Below are 21,601 nucleotides of genomic sequence, written 5' to 3' on the forward strand. Positions count from 1 at the left end.
CGGACACCCACCCAAACCAGAATCCAGAAGGCCCACCATTGGCAGGTAACTCCTCTTACGTGCCTCTTGATTATTTAGGAGATTATATCCATGGCACTGTTCGACTGGCTAACGATCGGCCTCACAGAGTTAGGGTAGTATTACAAACATTTGGGTTAGAGTGATTTTATATAAAAAAAATTATACAGTTTGTTCCATATTGCCATCTGAATGGTGAAATCTAATCACTAGGGTGTGGATCGTATTGTCAGCACCACTTAGGTCAACAGTCATTAGGTCGGTACCATTGGGTCGACAGGTGCCTAGGTTGACATGGGTGAAGATCAACAGGTGGCAAGGTTGACATGGGACAAGGTCGACACAGCGTTAGGTCGACCGGTCAGAAGCTCAACTTGGTTTTTTTTTTACTGTTTTTTGACCCGAATGTCAACACAGTCTGAAGTCAACCGCAGCCCCTAGCATCACTCGCAATGCTTCGGGCACGGTGCCTCGCTGCACTTGGCACACTATTTTATTCGCCAACCACGCCCTAGTGGATGGTAGTGCATGAAATACCCCCTGTCGGCACATGGCGGCTCAAAAAAACTGTAAAAAAAAAAACATGTCAACCTTCCGACATAACCCATGTCAAACTAACGCTGTGTCAACCTAAACCCATGTCGTTCTTGTCCCATGTCACCCTTGCCACCAGTTTCAATTATTGCTTTCATTTTGTATTGCAGAAAACCTGTGGAAAATATATTTTGTAGTCAGGGATACTTTGTAGACTGAGGCTGTAACCTTGCTCCAAAACACTGGTAACCCACAGATATAAAGGAGGCGGCTCTACACCAATTAAGGATTCCACCACAGCTGAATGACCTTAAAAACCGTCTAGCATTCTAATTTGCCCCTAGCTTTGGGCTTTTGTCTACCTGCAACTGCTTGACCAACCCAGGTGGAAGAGGGCTAGGATCTTGCACTACTGTTTCCTGGTGAATGGTTCAAAAGGATAGGCAGCACGGACAGTGTAATGGTTAGCATTACCGCCTCACAGCACTGAGGTCATCGGTTTTAATCCCCCATGCCCCTTACTGTGTAGAGTTTGTATATTTTCCCAGTTCTTGTGTTGGTTTACTCCCACAATCCAAAAATATACTGGTAGGTTAATTGGCTCCCAAGAAAATTAACCCTAGAATGAATGTGTGCATGTACATGTGGTAGGGAATAAAGATTGTAAGCTCCACTGGGGCAGTGACTAATGTGAAAGTTCAAATATTATCTGTAAAGTGCTGTGGAATAGATGTGCGCTATATAAATTTATGGTAATAAATAATTAAGCAAGAAAAGATGATGGGATAAATGAAAATAACTTGCCACAAATCCTTCTGTCAAGGTCAGTATCAAACAAAACTATCCAATCAAAGGACAGTGCCTATAAAATATACATTTATGTCCACACTGGCTGTTCAAGATCATGCCAAAGAACTAGCCAGCTAACAACTGCCAAAGTTAAATTATTTGAGTCAAGTTGAGCTTAATCTCCAAGAGTCTTTAACACTAGAATCCAAACCCTAAAGCAGATGAAATAGGCCATATGGATCTGATCCAATGCTACATAAATAGATTTCACAATGCGGTCACATTATAAATGGAAAAAAAAAATCAAATATATTAAAAGACTGATTGACCATTTCTGTCTGCAAACTTATGGATTGTCATATGCTCCAATACATTACCAGATATTCCTTCCAACCAAACAACTAGTTGTATAGTTGGAGGAAAAATGGTCTGGTTTATGGCCAGTTTTAGCCATACTTGCTACTCTAGACTTAGCAGACATCAAGTGATAATATCCTCTTTTAACCCCTTCCTGACAGAGCCAGTTTTTGCGTTCCTGACAGAGCCCTTTTTTTCAAATCTGACATGTCTCACTTAAGTGGGGATAACTTTTTTTTGCTTTTACTTATCCCAGTGATTTTGAGATTGTTTTTTCGTGACACATTGTACTTCAAATTAGTGGTAAATTTGGGTCGATACAGTCTGTTTTTTTGTGAAAAATACCAAAATATCGTGAAAAAATGGAAAATTTAGCGATTTGCAAAATGTTAAATTTTCTGCTTGTGAGACAAATAATCTTACCACTCAAAATAGTGAATAACTAACATAGACCATATGTCTACTTTATGTTGACATCATTATTTCAACTTCCTTTTAATTTTTTGGGACACTAGGAGGCTTACAATATGAATAGCAAATTCTCAAATTTTCAAGAAAATTTCAAACACTGATTTTTTTAGGGACCAGTTCAGTTCTGATGTGACTTTGAGGGACTTGTATGTGAGACACCCCCATAAATGATGCCATTTCAAAAACTGCACCCCTCACAGTATTCAAAACAGCATTTTGGAAGTTTGTTAACCCTTTAGGTGTTTCACAGGAATTAAAACAAAGTGTAGGTGAAATTTCAAAATTTCTTTTTTTTTGCAGATTTGCAATTTTAATACATTTTTCTAAGGAACACAGTACATTTTACTAGAGAAATGTGACTGAAAATTGATTCCCCCAATTCTTTTGTTTTCATAAATATCCTATATGTGGCCCTAGTGTGCACGGTGACCAAACCACAGGCTTCATAATAGAAGGAGCACCTACTTGATTTTGGAGCCTCCTTTTTATGAGATTATTTTTTAGGCACCATGTAGGTTTCTAGGCACCATAAGATGCTAAAAGTTAGGAACCCCCCCACAAGTGACCCCATTTTGCAAACTACACCCCTCAGGGAATTCATCTAGGGGTATAGTGTACATTTCAAACCCCCAGGGGTTTCACCAATTGTGGTACAACTGGGCAGTGAAAATGAAAAATTATTTTTTTTACACAAAAATACAGTTCTGGCTCCAAATTTGTCATTTTCAGAAGGTATGAAGGAGACAAAGCACCCCAAAATCTGTGCCCCAATTTCTCCCGAGTACGGCAATGCCTCACATGTGACCAAAAAATACCAGTTGGGTGCATGGCAGGACTCAGAAGGGAAGGAGTGATTTTTGGATTTTGCAGCTCAGATTCTGGTGGAATTTTGGTGGGTGCTATGTCGCATTAGCAAGACCCCCAAAGCACCAATACAGTGGAACCCCCCCACAAGTCACCCCATTTTGAAAACTACACCCCTCAGGGAATTCATCTAGGGGTATAGTGTACATTTCAAACCCCCAGGGGTTTCACCAATTTTGATACAAGTGGGCAGTGAAAATGAAAAATTACATTTTTTTACACAAAAATGCAGTTCTGGCTCAAAATTTTTCATTTTCAGAAGGTATGAAGGAGAAAAAGCACCCCAAAATCTGTGCCCCAATTTCTCCCGAGTACGGCAATGCCTCACATGTGACCAAAAAATACCAGTTGGGTGCATGGCAGGACTCAGAAGGGAAGGAGTGATTTTTGGATTTTGCAGCACAGATTCTGGTGGAATGAATGGTGGGTGCTATGTTGCACCAATACAGTGGAACCCCCCCACAAGTCACCCCATTTTGCAAAGTACACCCCTCAGGGAATTCATCTAGGGGTATAGTGTACATTTCAAACCCCCAGGGGTTTCACCAATTTTGATACAAGTGGGCAGTGAAAATGAAAAATTACATTTTTTTACACAAAAATGCAGTTCTGGCTCAAAATTTTTCATTTTCAGAAGGTATGAAGGAGAAAAAGCACCCCAAAATATGTGCCCCAATTTCTCCCGAGTACGGAAATGCCTCACATGTGACCAAAAAATACCAGTTGGGTGCATGGCAGGACTCAGAACGGAAGGAGTGATTTTTGGATTTTGCGGCTCAGATTCTGGTGGAATTTTGGTGGGTGCTATGTCGCATTAGCAAGACCCCCCAAGCACCAATACAGTGGAACCCCCCCACAAGTCACCCCATTTTGAAAACTACACCCCTCAGGGAATTCATCTAGGGGTATAGTGTACATTTCAAACCCCCAGGGGTTTCACCAATTTTGATACAAGTGGGCAGTGAAAATGAAAAATTACATTTTTTTACACAAAAATGCAGTTCTGGCTCAAAATTTTTCATTTTCAGAAGGTATGAAGGAGAAAAAGCACCCCAAAATCTGTGCCCCAATTTCTCCCGAGTACGGAAATGCCTCACATGTGACCAAAAAATACCAGTTGGGTGCATGGCAGGACTCAGAACGGAAGGAGTGATTTTTGGATTTTGCAGCACAGATTTTGGTGGAATGAATGGTGGGTGCTATGTCGCATTAGCAAGACCCCCCAAGCACCAATACAGTGGAACCCCCCCACAAGTGACCCCATTTTGCAAACTACACCCCTCAGGGAATTCATCTAGGGGTATAGTGTACATTTCAAACCCCCAGGGGTTTCACCAATTTTGATACAAGTGGGCAGTGAACATGAAAAATTACATTTTTTACACAAAAATGCAGTTCTGGCTCAAAATTTTTCATTTTCAGAAGGTATGAAGGAGAAAAAGCACCCCAAAATCTGTGCCCCAATTTCTCCCGAGTACGGCAATGCCTCACATGTGACCAAAAAATACCAGTTGGGTGCATGGCAGGACTCAGAAGGGAAGGAGTGATTTTTGGATTTTGCAGCACAGATTCTGGTGGAATGAATGGTGGGTGCTATGTTGCACCAATACAGTGGAACCCCCCCACAAGTCACCCCATTTTGCAAACTACACCCCTCAGGGAATTCATCTAGGGGTATAGTGTACATTTCAAACCCCCAGGGGTTTCACCAATTTTGATACAAGTGGGCAGTGAAAATGAAAAATTACATTTTTTTACACAAAAATGCAGTTCTGGCTCAAAATTTTTCATTTTCAGAAGGTATGAAGGAGAAAAAGCACCCCAAAATCTGTGCCCCAATTTCTCCCGAGTACGGAAATGCCTCACATGTGACCAAAAAATACCAGTTGGGTGCATGGCAGGACTCAGAACGGAAGGAGTGATTTTTGGATTTTGCAGCACAGATTTTGGTGGAATGAATGGTGGGTGCTATGTCGCATTAGCAAGACCCCCCAAGCACCAATACAGTGGAACCCCCCCACAAGTGACCCCATTTTGCAAACTACACCCCTCAGGGAATTCATCTAGGGGTATAGTGTACATTTCAAACCCCCAGGGGTTTCACCAATTTTGATACAAGTGGGCAGTGAACATGAAAAATTACATTTTTTACACAAAAATGCAGTTCTGGCTCAAAATTTTTCATTTTCAGAAGGTATGAAGGAGAAAAAGCACCCCAAAATCTGTGCCCCAATTTCTCCCGAGTACGGCAATGCCTCACATGTGACCAAAAAATACCAGTTGGGTGCATGGCAGGACTCAGAAGGGAAGGAGTGATTTTTGGATTTTGCAGCACAGATTCTGGTGGAATGAATGGTGGGTGCTATGTTGCACCAATACAGTGGAACCCCCCCACAAGTCACCCCATTTTGCAAACTACACCCCTCAGGGAATTCATCTAGGGGTATAGTGTACATTTCAAACCCCCAGGGGTTTCACCAATTTTGATACAAGTGGGCAGTGAAAATGAAAAATTACATTTTTTTACACAAAAATGCAGTTCTGGCTCAAAATTTTTCATTTTCAGAAGGAATGAAGGAGACAAAGCACCCCAAAATCTGTGCCCCAATTTCTCCCGAGTACGGCAATGACTCATGTGTGACCAAAAAGTGGCAGGACTCAGAAGGGAAGGAGTGATATTTGGATTTTGCAGCACAAATTCTGGTGGAATGATGGTGGGTGCTATGTCGCATTAGCAAGACCCCCAAAGCACCAATACAGTGGAACCCCCCCACAAGTGACCCCATTTTGCAAACTACACCCCTCAGGGAATTCATCTAGGGGTATAGTGTACATTTCAAACCCCCAGGGGTTTCACCAATTTTGATAAAACTGGGCAGTGAACATGAAAAATTACATTTTTTTACACAAAAATGCAGTTCTGGCTCAAAATTTTTCATTTTCACAAGGAATGAAGGAGACAAAGCACCCCAAAATCTGTGCCCCAATTTCTCCCGAGTACGGCAATGCCTCACATGTGACCAAAAAATACCAGTTGGGTGCATGGCAGGACTCAGAAGGGAAGGAGTGATTTTTGGATTTTGCGGCTCAGATTCTGGTGGAATGAATGGTGGGTGCTATGTGGCATTAGCAAGACCCCCGAAGCACGGTGAAATTATGAACCTAATATTCCATAGATGTGTGGTATATTTTAAAACACTCCTTTATACATAGGCCGGGTTTGTCGGGGCAAGTGTCACACTGGAAAATAGTTTGCTTTCTTATTCCCTTTTTATAGCAAACTTTGCACCTTTTTTGTGTCCTGCCCTTTTTTCCAGTGGAGGGGATTTCATCAGGAAAATGCTGCCCTGGTACAATACGGGGGCCAGTACTAGAAGTACTGGGGCCCTCTGCCTGCTGGTTCCCAAATATTAGGCCCTTTATGACTTCCTCTTGAAAGTGCATAAATGTCCCCCTCTGGCCGGTAGAACGGAATAGCACGTAAGCGTTATACAGTGCCATCTGGATGATATACACGGCCACCTTCTTGTACCAGATTTTTGTTTTCCGCAGGGCACTGTACGGCTTCAGTACCTGATCTGAAAGATCCACTCCGCCCATGTACCTATTGTAATCCAGGATACAATTAGGTTTTGAGGTGTGGGTACTGGTACCTCGTACAGGGACGGAGGTGGTACTGTCTCCGTGAATTGTTGTCAGTATAAGGACATCCCTCTTGTCCTTATATTTGACCAACAACATATTTTCGTTGCATATTCCCCTGCTTTCACCCCTTCTCATTACTTGGGCAATGTGCGTTTTTGGGAGGCCTCTTTGGTTCTTGCGCACAGTACCGCAAGCTGCTGTACCTCTTGAACCAAGGGCCTTAAACAGGGGGATGCTAGTGTAAAAGTTATCCACATAGAGGTGATAACCTTTATCCAGGAAGGGGTGCACTAAATCCCAGACAATTTTCCCACTAACACCTACGAGGGAGGGGGGGCATTCTGGCGGTTGAATTCTTGAATCCTTCCCTTCATAAACCCTAAACCTGTGGGTGTACCCTGAGGTGCTTTCACACAGTTTATACATTTTTATGCCATACCTTGCCCTCTTACTGGGAAGGTACTGGCGGAATTTAACCCTTCCTTTAAAATGTATAAGGGACTCGTCGATACAAATAAATTTTTCAGGGATGTACACCTCTTCAAATTTGGCACTGAAATGATCAATGACCGGCCTGACTTTGAATAGCCGGTCAAAGGTGGGATCATCTCTGGGTGGGCACTGTGCATTATCGGTGTAATGTATAAATTTAAGAATTGTCTCAAATCGAGTCCGGGGCATGGCCATACGGTAAAATGGAGTACTGTACAGAACATCTGTACTCCAATATTGCCTAATTTCTGGCTTTTTTACTATGCCCATATGAAACACCAGACCCCAAAACGTCATCATCTCTACTGCATCTACAGGGGTCCACCTAGCAAATGATGACGTGGGGTTTTGAGCAATAAACTGCTGGGCATATAAATTAGTTTGGTCCACCATTAAATTTATAAAATCATCAGAGAAAAATAATTTGAAAAAGTCAATTTCTCTGAGACCTGTGGAATCAAATTGGATTCCTGGCATGGCCAAAAACTCAGGAACCTGGGGCTCAAAATTGTCTGGTGGTGGGGTCCATACTAGATCAATTATTGGGGGGGGGATCTCAGCTGATCTACGGGGGCGTCTTTGAGGGGGTCCCTCATCACCAGAGGAGGAAGAGGAGCTTAAGACGAATCCTTCAAATTCCCCGCTTGCATCACTGCCTGTGTCAGAGTCAGAGGCAAGCATGGCATATGCCTCCTCCACTGAATACATTCTCCTGGATGACTGGGAGGACATTTGGGAGGACATTTGGGAGGACATTTGGGATGCCATTTTTATTTTTGTGTTACTGGTAGTGAAATGTTTCAACACGTGTATAGTGTAGGGGGGGGTACAAACTTTATTTCAATCCGGGGGGTATGTAGTGTGTAGTGTGTAGTGTGTATGTGGTGCAGAAAAAAAAAATACTTTATACCAATAAAAAAAAAAAAAATGAAGGGGTTAAAAATAAAAAATTGAAGGGGTTAAAAAAAAAAAAAAAAAAAGGTCCTGCGCCAAAAATTGAGCACAGATGTTGGTCAGTAACGTCTGTCACTGAACAGCGCTCAAAGGCAACAGGAATCTGATCAAAAAAAAAAAAAAAATTGATCAACCCTGTGCCGAAAAAGCTGATCAGTGATGTACGTCACTGATCGGCGCACAGTGGCCACAGGACACCCACAAAATCAGTGTGTGTAAAAAAAAAATTAAAAAAAGACCCCACAGCACTCACAAAAAAAAAAAAGGTGATCAGTGATGCGACACTGATTACCAGTGAGGGACAGCAGGTGCACAACCTTTGGTGCAACTGACAGTGCAACTGGCAGCAACTGACAGGTATATATATAAAAAAAAAACCTCTGCGCCCCCAAAAAGTTGCTGATCAGCACAGATATACTGATCAGCACAAAAGGGGGGGTAGCAGACACAAAATATACACTCTCTATCACTCTCTGTCACTATCTCTCTCTATCTCTCTCTATCTCTCTCTATCTCTCTCTATCTCTCTCTATCTCTCTCTATCTCTCACTATCTCTCTCTATCTCTCACTATCTCTCACTATCTATCACTCTAGGACACTGCAGCAGCAGCACTGACAGTTATATGTATAAAAAAAAACTGCACCCCCAAAAAGGGGGGGTAGCAGACACAAAATATACACTCTCTATCACTCTCTGTCACTATCTCTCTCTATCTCTCTATCTCTCACTATCTATCACTCTATGACACTGCAGCAGCAGCACTGACAGTTATATATATAAAATAAAACCCCTGCACCCCCAAAAAGGGGGGGTAACAGACACAAATCTCTCTACCTCTCACTATCTATCACTATCTATCACTATCTATCACTGTATGACACTGCAGCAGCAGCACTGACAGTTATTTATATATAGAAAACCCCTGCACCCCCAAAAAGGGGGGGTAGCAGACACAAAATATAGCTCTCTCTGTCTCTCTCTATCTCTCTCTATCTCTCTCTGTCTCTCTCTATCTCTCTCTATCTCTCTCTATCTCTCTCTCTCTCTCTCTCTCTCTCTCTCTCTCTATCTCTCTCTATCTCTCTCTATCTCTCTCTATCTCTCTCTATCTCTCTCTATCTCTCTCTATCTCTCTCTATCTCTCTCTATCTCTCTCTATCTCTCTCTCTCTATCTCTCTCTCTCTATCTCTCTCTCTCTATCTCTCTCTCTCTATCTCTCTCTCTCTATCTCTCTCTCTCTATCTCTCTCTCTATCTCTCTCTCTATCTCTCTCTCTATCTCTCTCTCTATCTCTCTCTCTATCTCTATCTCTCTATCACACTGCAGCAGCAGCAGGAAGTCTCAGGAAGTCAGATCCAGGAAGCGTCCAGCACGCTACAAGCAGTGATAAGGTGATCAGGTAAGGTATTTGCAAGGATCAGGTAAGTATTAGCAAGGATCAGGTCGGTATTCACGGCAGGCAGGCACGGTGACCGTTCTGCGCGCTATTCCAGACCGGAATGGCGTCTGCAGCGCAGTCACCGTCAGTTTAAATGTCGCGCCTTGGCTGTGATTGGTCCGTGGGTCCCACGGACCAATCACAGCCTTGGGGGCAGGTGGGGTGAGGGTGGGGTGAGGTGTCATCGTCACCGATGACCCCCTCATGCCCCCTGACGCCCGGCGGTGATTGACACCTGTGTTACCGAGCGTCTGATTCGCTGGTAACACAGGAAAACGCTGTGAATGGCTGTTCACACTGAACAGCCAATCACAGCGATCGCCGACGGGGGGGCGGCATCGCAGCCCCCCCTGGGCATGCAGGGACATGTCTGCTGTCAGGGACAGCAGACATCGTCCCTCTGTCACTGCGTCTCGAGACGCAGTGACAGTTTAAACTCATGACGTACATTTATGCCATGTGTCGGGAAGTACCTCCCGGCCATGACGTAAATGTACGTCAAATGTCGGGAAGGGGTTAATAATGTGGCTGGTTGAATAAGACCAACAGCGATAAAGCAAACTATAAGAATGAATCTGCAAAATGAACAAAGTGATGAAAAAAAATGGATAAAGTGACAAATAAAATCTTGTAACATGCACAATATACCATATTATATTAATGCATACATCGGTTTATTAGCACATTATATTTATGTATGCATCAGTTTAGCTTTAGTTTATATAAAAATAAATGAAACAAAAACTGGCCTAACCTATGGGTGTGGTATATGGTCCCGACAGTCAGGATCCCGACAGTCATTAGCCTGACTGGCCAGACTCAGACAGCATGGCGAGCACAACAAAGACCCTTGCGGGCTCGCTGCACGTGCCACGCTGTGGACACGGTGGCTCGTTACGCTCGCCAACTATTCTATTCTCCCTCTATTGGGGTCGTGGACCCCCACGAGGGAGAATAGCCGGTGGCCGTCGGGACCCCGAGTGTGGGTGTTTTGACTGTCGGGGTAATGACTGTCGGGAAACTGTCCGGCACCCTAACTACACGGGACCCGAAATACAATCTAGAAGTCAGTTTGTCAACCAAACAGTATTTATTAATAGAAATGTCAAAAAATGAAAATCATATTATATTTAAGAATGTGATGAACTTAATTTTCTTCAGAAAATAACTCGCCACTAAACCTATAGTAATAGCCATTACATACCTTGACTTCTGCAGCCATTTTCTCACTTGCAAAACCATCCACAGAGAGCTAAAAGGTAAAAATATAAATGGATTAAATGAATCCAATGCCATCAGAATACAATAAAGTACAATGGCAAACTAAAACTTTTCATACTTTAATGAGTCGTGAGATGAGGAAGCCACCTTGATATCTGTTATACAATTCCTCCCAATTATCCTTTACAAAGTTCCATGCAGATTTTCTGCCTTGTTTGCTAGCACCGGCAACCCCACCGATAACAGATACTGTATCTTGGGGACGTACCTCTTCCTAGAAAACAAACAACCACAATAAAGTCAAAGGGGAACATTTACTAAGATGGGAGTTCTCTCTCACATGGGATGTTGTTGCTATGCACAACCAATCAGAATCTACAGCTTATTTATGAAGCACCTTCAAGAAGATAGATAGTATCTAATTGGCTGCCCATAGCAACATCCCATGTGAAAGAACACCCATCTTAGTCAATTTCCCCCCAAACGTATTTTACATTTTATATTAGTCTCCGTTTTCTATTTAGAAAATATATTTGCCCAAAACTGCATACTACATTGTGAGAGAAAAAACAGTTTAGTAGGTACAGTAGACATAATGGTTAGCATGGCTATCTTACAGCACTGATGACTTCAGTTCGGGTTTCCACCAAAGCCGTATAAGTGTCAAATTTGTATGTCTCCCGTGTTTGCGTGGGTTTACTCCCACAAACTAAAAACATCCTTGTAAGATTACTTGGAATTCGACAAAAACATTAACAATGAATGTGTGTGTGGTAGGGTGCCACATAATTCAGATTGGTCTTTTGATCACTCTTCCAGGTAACAGCTCTAGCCTTGTGATACAGCTTACCTGGATATATGACAGTGTGGAATACAGTATATAGCGCTAAAACAGCATGCCGTTTACATAGCTTTATTAGGTATTTTTTGTTGTATTTTTATAGTAATGTTTGAGTTTACATTTTTAAAATGAATTGGATATTTAAGATACATCACCATTAAGACCCTTATACAATAAAACATCTGTACCCAACTCATCATATTCTTAGCAAAAGGATAATAATTGTAGTATATAAGTATATAAAACAAAAGTTGGCTTACAAAATTGATTTTTAAAGAATAGGAAATACATTAAAAAGGGTAAGAAAACTGTAGACTGGGCATGGTTACATATTTACCGAAAGTGAAAAGCTGAGAACTTTCTGGATTAAATCCTGTGAAGAGATGGCTCCAAGAACCCGCTCAATACGGTTCCTTTCCTCTTGCATGTCAGCCAATTTGTGGAGCTAAAATTTGAGACATTTATTTGTAAAGTAGACTATAGAGAGACGTATAAGGAAGAATTTGCAATGTACTATTAAACATTAATAAGATTATTTGAAAACAAAATGTCATCAGCAATCCTGCAAAATAAAATGTAAGGGGTGCAATTAAAATAAACTCAAGAACATTTACATGTGGATAACTAACCTTTAGCATGGTGTCCAAAGTTGTGCTGTCTCCATGCTTCAGAACAGTCACATAAACCTAAAATGAAAACAGATCGTGTTTAGAGTCTTTTATGACACAGGAAGAAAAGTGCAGTCCATTTAGATTTATATCTAACCGGGCTCCGCAGGTCAGCACTCAATGTGGTTTTTCCTTCTACATGGTCCTTAAACCTACGACGAGCTTCTTCCACGGTAGGCTTATGGCCAGCCTTTCCCAGCTTTCCTAAAACTAGCCCCCTGAGCAAAGCATCCAAGTGTCCTAAGGAGGAAAGGAAATAAAACCTATTACACAAATGCCAATAATATGTACCTCTGATAGCAGTCACATAGTCTAGGGGTGGTAATGTGCCGCCGTTATTTCCGACGTGGGAACTAGCGGTACTTCCCTATTCAATGCGGTCTTTAGCAACAGCATTGATGCGGGATCACGGCAGAACGGGCCCGACTTTAGAAGCTGTCGGACCCGTTCTGCCGATAACGGCCACAGATCGCCAATCCACGGCCGGTTTTGCGGCCACACCCCCTTTGGGACATTGAATCCCGCCTGTCATTCTGTGTTCGATCAGACCGGGCCAGGATCAGGGCTGTCAGCGGGGATCGACAGCCGTGATCCCAGATTACATACTCCCATATGTATCCATTTATATGTGTATCTCTTTTATATTGATCTCTAAATATACATCTAATATTAAATTTCTCACCATCTCCAGAGCCCTTTGGCCTATCATAGCCATTGATTAGAACTTACTTTGCTTCAGAAACAAGAAACCCATGGTTTGCCACACAAGAGGCAGAAATATAAAGGAATTCACACTCCATACGGACATCACCGGCTTTTCAGCCGTGTGCAATAGAGGAAATGACAAACAGCCTTTTTCTTAGCAGGCCGCAGGTATGCTACAAATGCCTTCAGTACTTGTAGATACAGTCAAATAAAATCAAAGACATCCTCACCTGCACATCCATCTACTGCATCTTATCACCTGCCCCTGTGGGCTCTCCTAGAGAAAACGATCAGATCGCTATGTGAACGTATGGCCTTCCATAGGTCAGCAATTAAAGCCCATGATTCTAGGCAAATCTAAAGGCAAGATCCCGGAACTACCAATGGCCTGACATTTCACTCAAGCAAAGCAATCTTAACGACCATTCAATACCAAATTGTTGAGCACATACCGGCTACCCTTAAAGGAGGAGACCGAGTGGGCAAACTACAAACAGTGGACCCTCAAAGTTTGAATAAGAAAATCACATGGTGTGTGTTCAGATCATGTTTATAGCCCTCCAAATTATGTCCACACTTTGCATTTAACATTAATTTAGTCCACGATCGCTTATACTTCCTATTGACCCAAAACCCTAGGAACCCCAGTGGAGTAATATTACAGAACAATACTGGACACTGTCTCACACTTTGATAATATATTTGCTTCTGCTAATTCTGTGCATTAAAATGTATATCAATATTAAAATATGTTAGTTTGCATTATATCCCAAGTGCTACTGTGCCTTAATTCTAATGTCACTTTATTTTGTTTTTAGCTTCAGATCACTAATGTCACCAGATTCACTTTTACCAGTCATACACTGCCTGGTATCCTTGGTAACCAATCACACTGGTGACACCGTGGAGGTGGGCCAGACCGGAAGTTTGAGTATCCGCATCCAGTGCCTCTGCGGGCTTGGTGGCGGGACAGTCACTCCTCTTACAGTACAAAAAGGTAAGACACTTGATGTTTATTTTCACTGAGATTTCTATCTATATCAATTTACCATTATCATTTATATTGTTTACTAGACTGGGTATAAAAAGAGGGATTGTGCTTTAGAGGAACAAAAAACTAATTAAAATAAGATTACCAAGCATGGACTTTTTACAACCTACCCTCCCCAGGCTTGGGATCCCAGCCCAAGCGTTGTCCAATGGGGGAGAAGACATCTCTTATGAAATCTTGAATCTCTTCATGAAACTCTGTGTGAGATAAGAGTGTGGACAGGATCCCTAGATTACAGCTCAAGTCGCTCCATACAGTATAATTAGGTTCATTCACAAAGGCCTCCATGACTTTAAGGACTTCAACCGTGCTGATGATGCCTGCTCGGGCCTACAGAAGGAATACACATGGATGAAACTAGGCATACTGGATTAGTATCTGCCCCTTGCAGAATAAAATAAAAATCACCGTATTGTGTCAGTGTTTACTTAACTTCATGTCCATACTCACCAGGGAAAATAGATCATTCTGCAGGCCAAGCCGGTCCACGGGCTGAAGTGAGCGATCTCTAATCCCAGGTAGCAAGCTGTCCAGCATGTCAGAGCTGTATTGGGTGCGGTAGAAACCAACAGTCCCCGGGTTCAACTAAGTTGGAGGAGAGAAGAGGAGCAGTGACTTCGGTAAAGCAGATTTAAAAGGCAATTGGTGATGAGGTATAATAACAAACCCAAGCAATGATTCACATTGTTCTCAAGTTCCAAATTGTCTTCCAAATTTAGGTACTGCGGAACCATTGTGGTGCCATATAAATAAAGGACAATAATAATTTATAACTTATGAATTATACGGCACTCACACCTTGGTGTATCACCATTCATATCATACTATCAGAGCGCATAACAGTGTTGAATTCATTGGTAATATCTCAAAATTCCTGCTAGTCAGAAACATTGGCACTGCAACAGTTACTCAAACTCACCTTAACCCACTGGTCTGAAGTGACTCCTTCTAGCACAACTGTCTCAGACTTGTCCATAAGTAATCTTACTTTAGCGGTGGCCGGGGATTCACTGGTGCAGATGCTGATCGGTACCATCCATTGAGGACACTCCTCACCTGAGCGAGGGCAATAGGAGGATGTTATATGGAGAGAGGGGCTGGAGGCTTACCCGCCAACCTATCATCGGGAGAATAAAGGAGATAAGAGAAATAGGAAGAAAGAAAGGTAGGATAGCTTTGAGCAGCTCCAGCAAAGCACACGTGAGACTATAATGACAATACTGTGCAAAGATGAGCAGCATTGTCTTGTGATCAGGTCACACCGCTATGGCAGTGCATGGCAAGGTCCCTTACATCTCAGATAGAGCAATACAAGTCACAGAAGAGCCTAGAACACCTTACCATGCTGTGGCCCACTGGCACAGAACTTCTTTTGAGACAGCTTTAAGATCCGGGAGTCTTCTTTCTGGGGAAGATTATTAATGGTGGATATGAACCAAAAATGTATACGCTTGTTGTGCTAGGATATTAAAATCATTGAGAAAAGGCTCATCCTTGGATGACATTGCACAGGAAGTATGCTAAATTAAACATCACATGGCAAAAACCTATTAATGAATCTTTAGGCATAGTTACCTGCTCTGACTCCACATAGATTAAAGGAAAACCCATCTGCTTGGTCCATGTATTCATTACAGCAGCAATTGGCTTCCCACTCGCCTCCTCAAGACACTCCCATAGGTCCTCTGCAGAAAAAAAGGAGAACAAATTTTACAGCTGTGCAAGGGACAGCAACATGGAAGATAAGAGTGCAGATTGGCAATGTAGTCTGAAATATGGTCAGCACACAGCATGGAGTACCTGTAGCAGCATTCTTCTCCTGGAATTTTGTGAGATATTGGTTCATGCCCTTCCGAAAGTCCTGCAGGGGAAGAAAAACAAAATATAATCTATCTCAGAGGGAGACGTTTGCCCTGCCTGCATCAATTTAATGAGGGGGGACGACCACCTTTACCCAATTGTTAGGATTTATACAATAAATGCAATATAAAAATTCAGATAATTAACAACATTAATATAAACTGGAATAAGAACGAATAGAACCTGCACTCAAAAATAGGTATTTAATTCAAAGAAACCATCATTACGGGAAAGAATCAGGTAGAATTATCTTTTTGATATGTAAGGAGCTATAAGTCCGATGCTGAATGAGGACCACCCCATACTCAGAAAACGGAAACAGTAGATGGAGACCAGTGTAATACTTGGAAGTAAAACCCAACTGGGGAGGGGACAGGTGAGGGAAGCGGAATACTAACAGAGGCCAGTAAGAATATGTTTGCACTATTAAAAAGATACACACACACACGAGAAAGGTACATTATTTTCCAGTGATCAGATACAAATACTGAATGATGGTCACAGCACTAAAAAACCTCTGATGAGCAGTTTGTGAATGCACAGCTAATGGAGAAAGGCACTTTCCTCATTGCGGATACACAGATTATGCTTTTGCAGTAGATAAGCCAAAAAAAAAAAAAAGGTCTCGTGTCTGCTGTATAAGGGGTTTCCAATAATAATAGCCAAATCATATTCCGCCACCAAAGCAAATGGTTATAAACATGGGCATAATTGTCTTTAACACATGCTGGATGTAAAACAAATGCATATGGTGACAGCCTGCACACATCTCGATGCTTATGTCACGGCATATGGGTGTAAACACGCTACATTTTTTAGAGCATAGATTACTCCCAATGTATGACCAACACTGCACCAGGCCTATGTGTATACTTCTATGGCATTAAATATAATATACCCACTTACCTCATCACCAATGTAATCATGCAGCATACGGATTACAGATGCTCCTTTGCTGTAGGATATTGCATCAAATATTTCATCCACTTCAGAAGGATGTCCCACATTGACCTGCGGACAAAGAACAAAGTAGCAATGACTCCTCCAATATAACAATATGGCCACCTTCCTGACCAAAACATCATCAATTTACACACATACACACACACACAATATAAGACAATTCGAAAGTGGCCAATATAAGTAGAATAGCATTAGTCCATTGAAGACTACACCAATAATAAAGCAAATTAAAGTTAACAAATAAATAATACCCCCCAAAATAAATGGAAAAAGCAGATGACAAAAAGCAATGAAATGCATCTCAATACCTCAATTGGGTGGCTATTGTCCAGTGCATCCAGTTCTTGAGCTCGAGTGTAATCTGCAGAGACAAACTGTGTCCATATGTCATACTCAGGGAAGCAGTGATCAACACAGAGGTATTCAATCCAGGATGCAAAGCCTTCATTCAGCCACAAGTGGGTCCACCATTCCTGCCAAGGACAGGGAAAGGATAGGACATATCAGCAAGCTTCTCATATAGCGGTTATTCATTCCCTGCCGTTCCAATTTACAGCAACCAAAGCATTTTCAATGTGCACTAAAGCTCCCTTTATTAAAGGAATTATACATGTAATTCTCATTAGATAAACCAGCAGGTGGTGCTATCATGAAATGTCTGCTCAGTAATGTATAAAAGCTTATTCTCCTACAGCAATCCCTGTGCGCTATAGAAAAAGGTTAAACAGTGAAAACACTTGAAACCTTGTTATATAAACAGCTCAGGAAGGAGAAGTGACCCTGCATTAGCCACGAGGCTCACTGTTTGGTGGAATCCTCGGATGGCGAGGATTCCCCAGAACACAGATAAGGGTGAGCGGCCGGCGCGGGGGTTAAACGTTGAGGATCACTTGTTTTTGGCATTCCCCACCATTTAACCCTCCCCTTCGCCGGCCACACTGAATACGGCCATTGTATCTGGAGTCTTACCGTAACTGCACCAGAGAAGTCACCAGTTTGGAGACTGGATGTGCGCATCCTAATGGGGCCTACATACGTAGCCATTTTCTAAGCAATCTAGTGAGAATGCTCCTACATCTCTGTGTGCAGGGGAATAGCGATGTGTGGCCCTGCGTGTTGCCATCGCCCGCCCGGAGATTAATATCCAGCATGCTGGACATTAAAATTGGTCAAAGCCAGTGTTCTCACCAGAGACCACTGGCCCTGACAGATTGCTCAGCACACAGTGCTGGCACATCACTGTGTGGTGAGCGATGTTGCTGAGCATTCTGAGTGATCTAGCATTGCTCAGAACACTGGTGATAAATGGACACTGAATAACTTTTACTCAAAGACACCTAGGGGGGAATAAATTTAAAGCAGCAGTGCTGCTGGGCATCACAGCTGCATGCATAGCACCTATTTCCAGCAAGGCTGGCACAGCAAGTTTTTCCTAACACCTCAAAAGCTTGTGCTGTCAGCAAACACTATGTACTGTTTTGGAACATTACATTGTGTCCTTCGTGCAAAACTGAATTACCCCCTGTACTTACCATAGTGACAAGGTTCCCAAACCACTGATGTGCCAGTTCATGCCCCACAACTAATGCTACCCACTGGCGAGAGGAAGAGCACGAGTTCTTGGGATCAATAAGCAGAGCGGTCTCTCTAAGGGTAAAATAAGAAAAATCTGTTATCCAAAGCCAACTTAAATTAGTAGAAACTATTTGGTATATTTAGTACTTTGTATAGATAAGCTTGCACAAACATCTAGCAAGAAACCATTTCTGTGAATTACCAGTCAGTCAGATTACTCAATTAAGATAAGTCCCTCCTTTCATTGCTATTGACATATCTGCTAATGGCTTGATGGACAAAAGAGAATATGAAATTCAGCAACTGTACTGTGACTTTGTTTTGGTCTAAACCTTAGTCAATTACAACAAAAACATCGGATTATACTTACCGATAATTCCTTTTCTTCCTAGAGACCATGGCAGCCATCACATTGGGATATCGCCCCTTTCCTTGAGTTAGACAGGTTACTTTTTTCCCAGGCTCCTCCCCCTTGGGTATATATCCCTGCTCCTCCCCTCTCCTGGTGTCTTTTCGAGTGTCTCCTTCCTCTCTGGGAAAAAAGAACATAAGGGAGGGCAAATAATGGCTGCCATGGTCTCTAGGAAGAAAAGGAATTATCGGTAAGTATAATCCGATGTTTTCTTCTACGATCCCATGGCAGCCATCACATTGGGAATACCAAAGCTAAATACACGGGAGGGCCCAGTCAAGTTATAATTCTTTTAATTATCCATCACACCATGTAATACTTGATCCCCAAATTGAGGAACAGACACATTTATTTCATAATGTCTAGAGAACGTATGAACTGAGGACCAAGTAGCAGCGTCACATAAGTCCTTTATCGACGCCTTCGCCTTCAAAGCCCACGAAGTCGACGTAGCCCTTGTAGAGTGTGCCGTGACAATCGCTGGAACTTCTTTTCCTTCCAACTTGTACACGAATACAATGATCTCCCTGATCCATCTTGAAATGGTTTGCTTCGTAGGAGTCAATCCCTTCCTTGACCCCTCAGGGATTATAAATAAACTCTTTGTCTTCCTGATTTCCTCCGTTCTCTTCAAATAAGTAGTAATACTCCTTACTACATCCAAATTGTGTAAGACCATCTCTTCCTCACTCTTGGGTTCTGGATAAAACGTTGGCAGTGAAATTTCTTGGTTCAAATGAAATTCAGAAATGACTTTGGGGAGAAAATGAGGATTGGTTCTAAGAACAATTTTATCAGGAAGAATCTTCAGATATGGCTCCTCTGCCCATAGCGCTTGGAGTTCACTAACTCTTCTCGCTGAGGTGATGGCGACTAAAAATACGGTCTTCCAATTCAAGTGCTTTAACGAGATTTCTGCTAACGGCTCAAAAGGTGGACTCATCAGAGCTTTTAATACTAGATTTAGGTCCCAGGAGGCTACCAGAGATCTAATTGGAGGTCTCATCCTCTTGATCGCATTCCCGAACCTAATAATCAGTTGTTCTTCCGCCAGTCTTCTCTCTAATAGGACACTTAAGGCTGAAATCTGAACCTTCAATGTTGAATTAGCCAGACCATCTGCAAACCCCTTGTAAAGGAATTGTAAAACCTCAGCAGTTGTAACTTCCTGTATTGCCTCCATCGACCCTCTCCAGTTGAGAAACGCTCGCCAGACCCTATAATAAGCCACAGACGAAATCTTCTTTCTTGCTTGGAGCAACAGAGAAATAACTTGGTCCGAAAGACCCTTCTGCCTCAGATGGCCCCGCTCAATCTCCACGCCGTCAAAGCTAACCCTGCGGGATCTGGATGTAGCAGCTGCCCCTGCATCAGGAGTTCTGGAACCACCGGCAATGTCCAAGGTTCTTGAACTGCCATTCTCAGCACTGTTGTAAACCATGCCCTCCGGGGCCAAAAGGGAAGAATGATTATCACTTCCGTCCCCTCGTCCATTATCTTCTTTAGAACCTTGGGAATTAGTGGAAATGGGGGAAACACGTACCCCAAACTGCACGTCCACTGTACGGAGAAAGCATCTATCGCTGCTGTCTGGGGAAGAGAGTATCTGGAGAAGAATCTGTTCACCTTCTTGTTTAAGTGTGTCGCCATTAGATCTACTTCCGGCACCCCAAACCGGCTGGTCACCTCTCTGAAGACTCCTCCATTCAGCTCCCATTCCCCTGGGTGCACTTTGTTTCGGCTGAGGAAATCTGCCAGTATGTTCTGCTCCCCTGGGACATGAATGGCTGTTAACGACTCCACGTTCTCTTCCGCCCAAGACAGTATCCTTGAGAGTACTGTCATAAGTGACTTGCTCCTGGTTCCCCCCTGGTGATTTATATAGGCAACCACCGAGGTATTGTCGGAGAAGATTCTTAAATGTGTCCCTATGATCGTCTGGGAAAAGTTTCTTATCGCTCTCCATACGGCCTCTGCCTCTCGCCAGTTTGACGAGTTTGCACTCTCTTTCGCCTTCCACGTGCCTTGAATTGTCTCTCCTTCGCAATGAGCTCCCCAACCTAGCTGACTCGCGTCGGTTGTGATTAACCGGAATCTTGGTGACTGGAGAGATGTCGTCTTGTCTTCCAAAGCTTCTCTGGCCCACCAGTGTAGAGACCTTCTTGCTTCTGAAGACAGATTTATCTTCTTTGTTATGGACACCCTTTTCTTTAGAAGTGGCAGGATTGCCCACTGTAACTCTCTCATTCTCCATTGAGCCCATGGAATGACCCCTATTGTGGAAGACATCATCCCTAGTTATCTTGTGCATTCTTTCAAGGATGTCACTCTTGTCTTTGCAATTGAGTCCGACAGCCCCCTGACCTTTCTGCACCTTTCTTCTGATAGCGATATTTCGAACTTTCTTGAGTCTATTATTACCCCCAGAAACTTGATTCTCTGTGTGGGCGTCAACTGACTCTTCTGACGATTCACTAGCCACCCGTGCCTTTGTAAACAGTCGATCACAATCTGCACGTGATGTGTGAGCACCTGTTCGGATGGAGCTGCTATGAGTATGTCGTCTAAATACGGCCAAATGAGAATCCCTTTTCTTCTTAATAGTGCCACCAGAGTTACTAACACTTTCGTGAAGACCCTCGGAGAGGCCGCAAGCCCGAAGGGTAGACACGTAAATTGGTAATGCTTCCCTTTTATGCAAAACCTGAGGTACTTCCGATGCAGCTGATGTACTGGAACA

The 21,601-nt window shown here is 42.8% G+C and overlaps 1 protein-coding gene across 1 annotated transcript in view; it reads right to left on the minus strand.

Moving 5' to 3' along the window:
• The window catches only part of NPEPPS (aminopeptidase puromycin sensitive), a 75,908-nt gene that overhangs the window by 1,589 nt on the left and 52,718 nt on the right, over nt 1-21,601 (minus strand). The window contains exons 9-22 of the mRNA XM_083147113.1: nt 18,407-18,521; nt 17,183-17,347; nt 16,818-16,922; nt 15,852-15,912; nt 15,627-15,736; nt 15,393-15,456; nt 14,971-15,107; nt 14,502-14,636; nt 14,162-14,381; nt 12,393-12,535; nt 12,257-12,313; nt 11,965-12,072; nt 10,905-11,060; nt 10,770-10,817 (exon numbers count right to left, since the gene is read on the minus strand). Of these exons, the coding sequence (XP_083003239.1) occupies nt 10,770-10,817; nt 10,905-11,060; nt 11,965-12,072; nt 12,257-12,313; nt 12,393-12,535; nt 14,162-14,381; nt 14,502-14,636; nt 14,971-15,107; nt 15,393-15,456; nt 15,627-15,736; nt 15,852-15,912; nt 16,818-16,922; nt 17,183-17,347; nt 18,407-18,521 (1,624 nt within the window). The remainder of the gene's footprint in view (nt 1-10,769; nt 10,818-10,904; nt 11,061-11,964; nt 12,073-12,256; nt 12,314-12,392; nt 12,536-14,161; nt 14,382-14,501; nt 14,637-14,970; nt 15,108-15,392; nt 15,457-15,626; nt 15,737-15,851; nt 15,913-16,817; nt 16,923-17,182; nt 17,348-18,406; nt 18,522-21,601) is intronic.

The sequence above is a fragment of the Crinia signifera genome, chromosome 6, assembly GCF_055691185.1.
Source record: "Crinia signifera chromosome 6, ASM5569118v1, whole genome shotgun sequence".
NCBI lineage: Eukaryota > Metazoa > Chordata > Amphibia > Anura > Myobatrachidae > Crinia > Crinia signifera.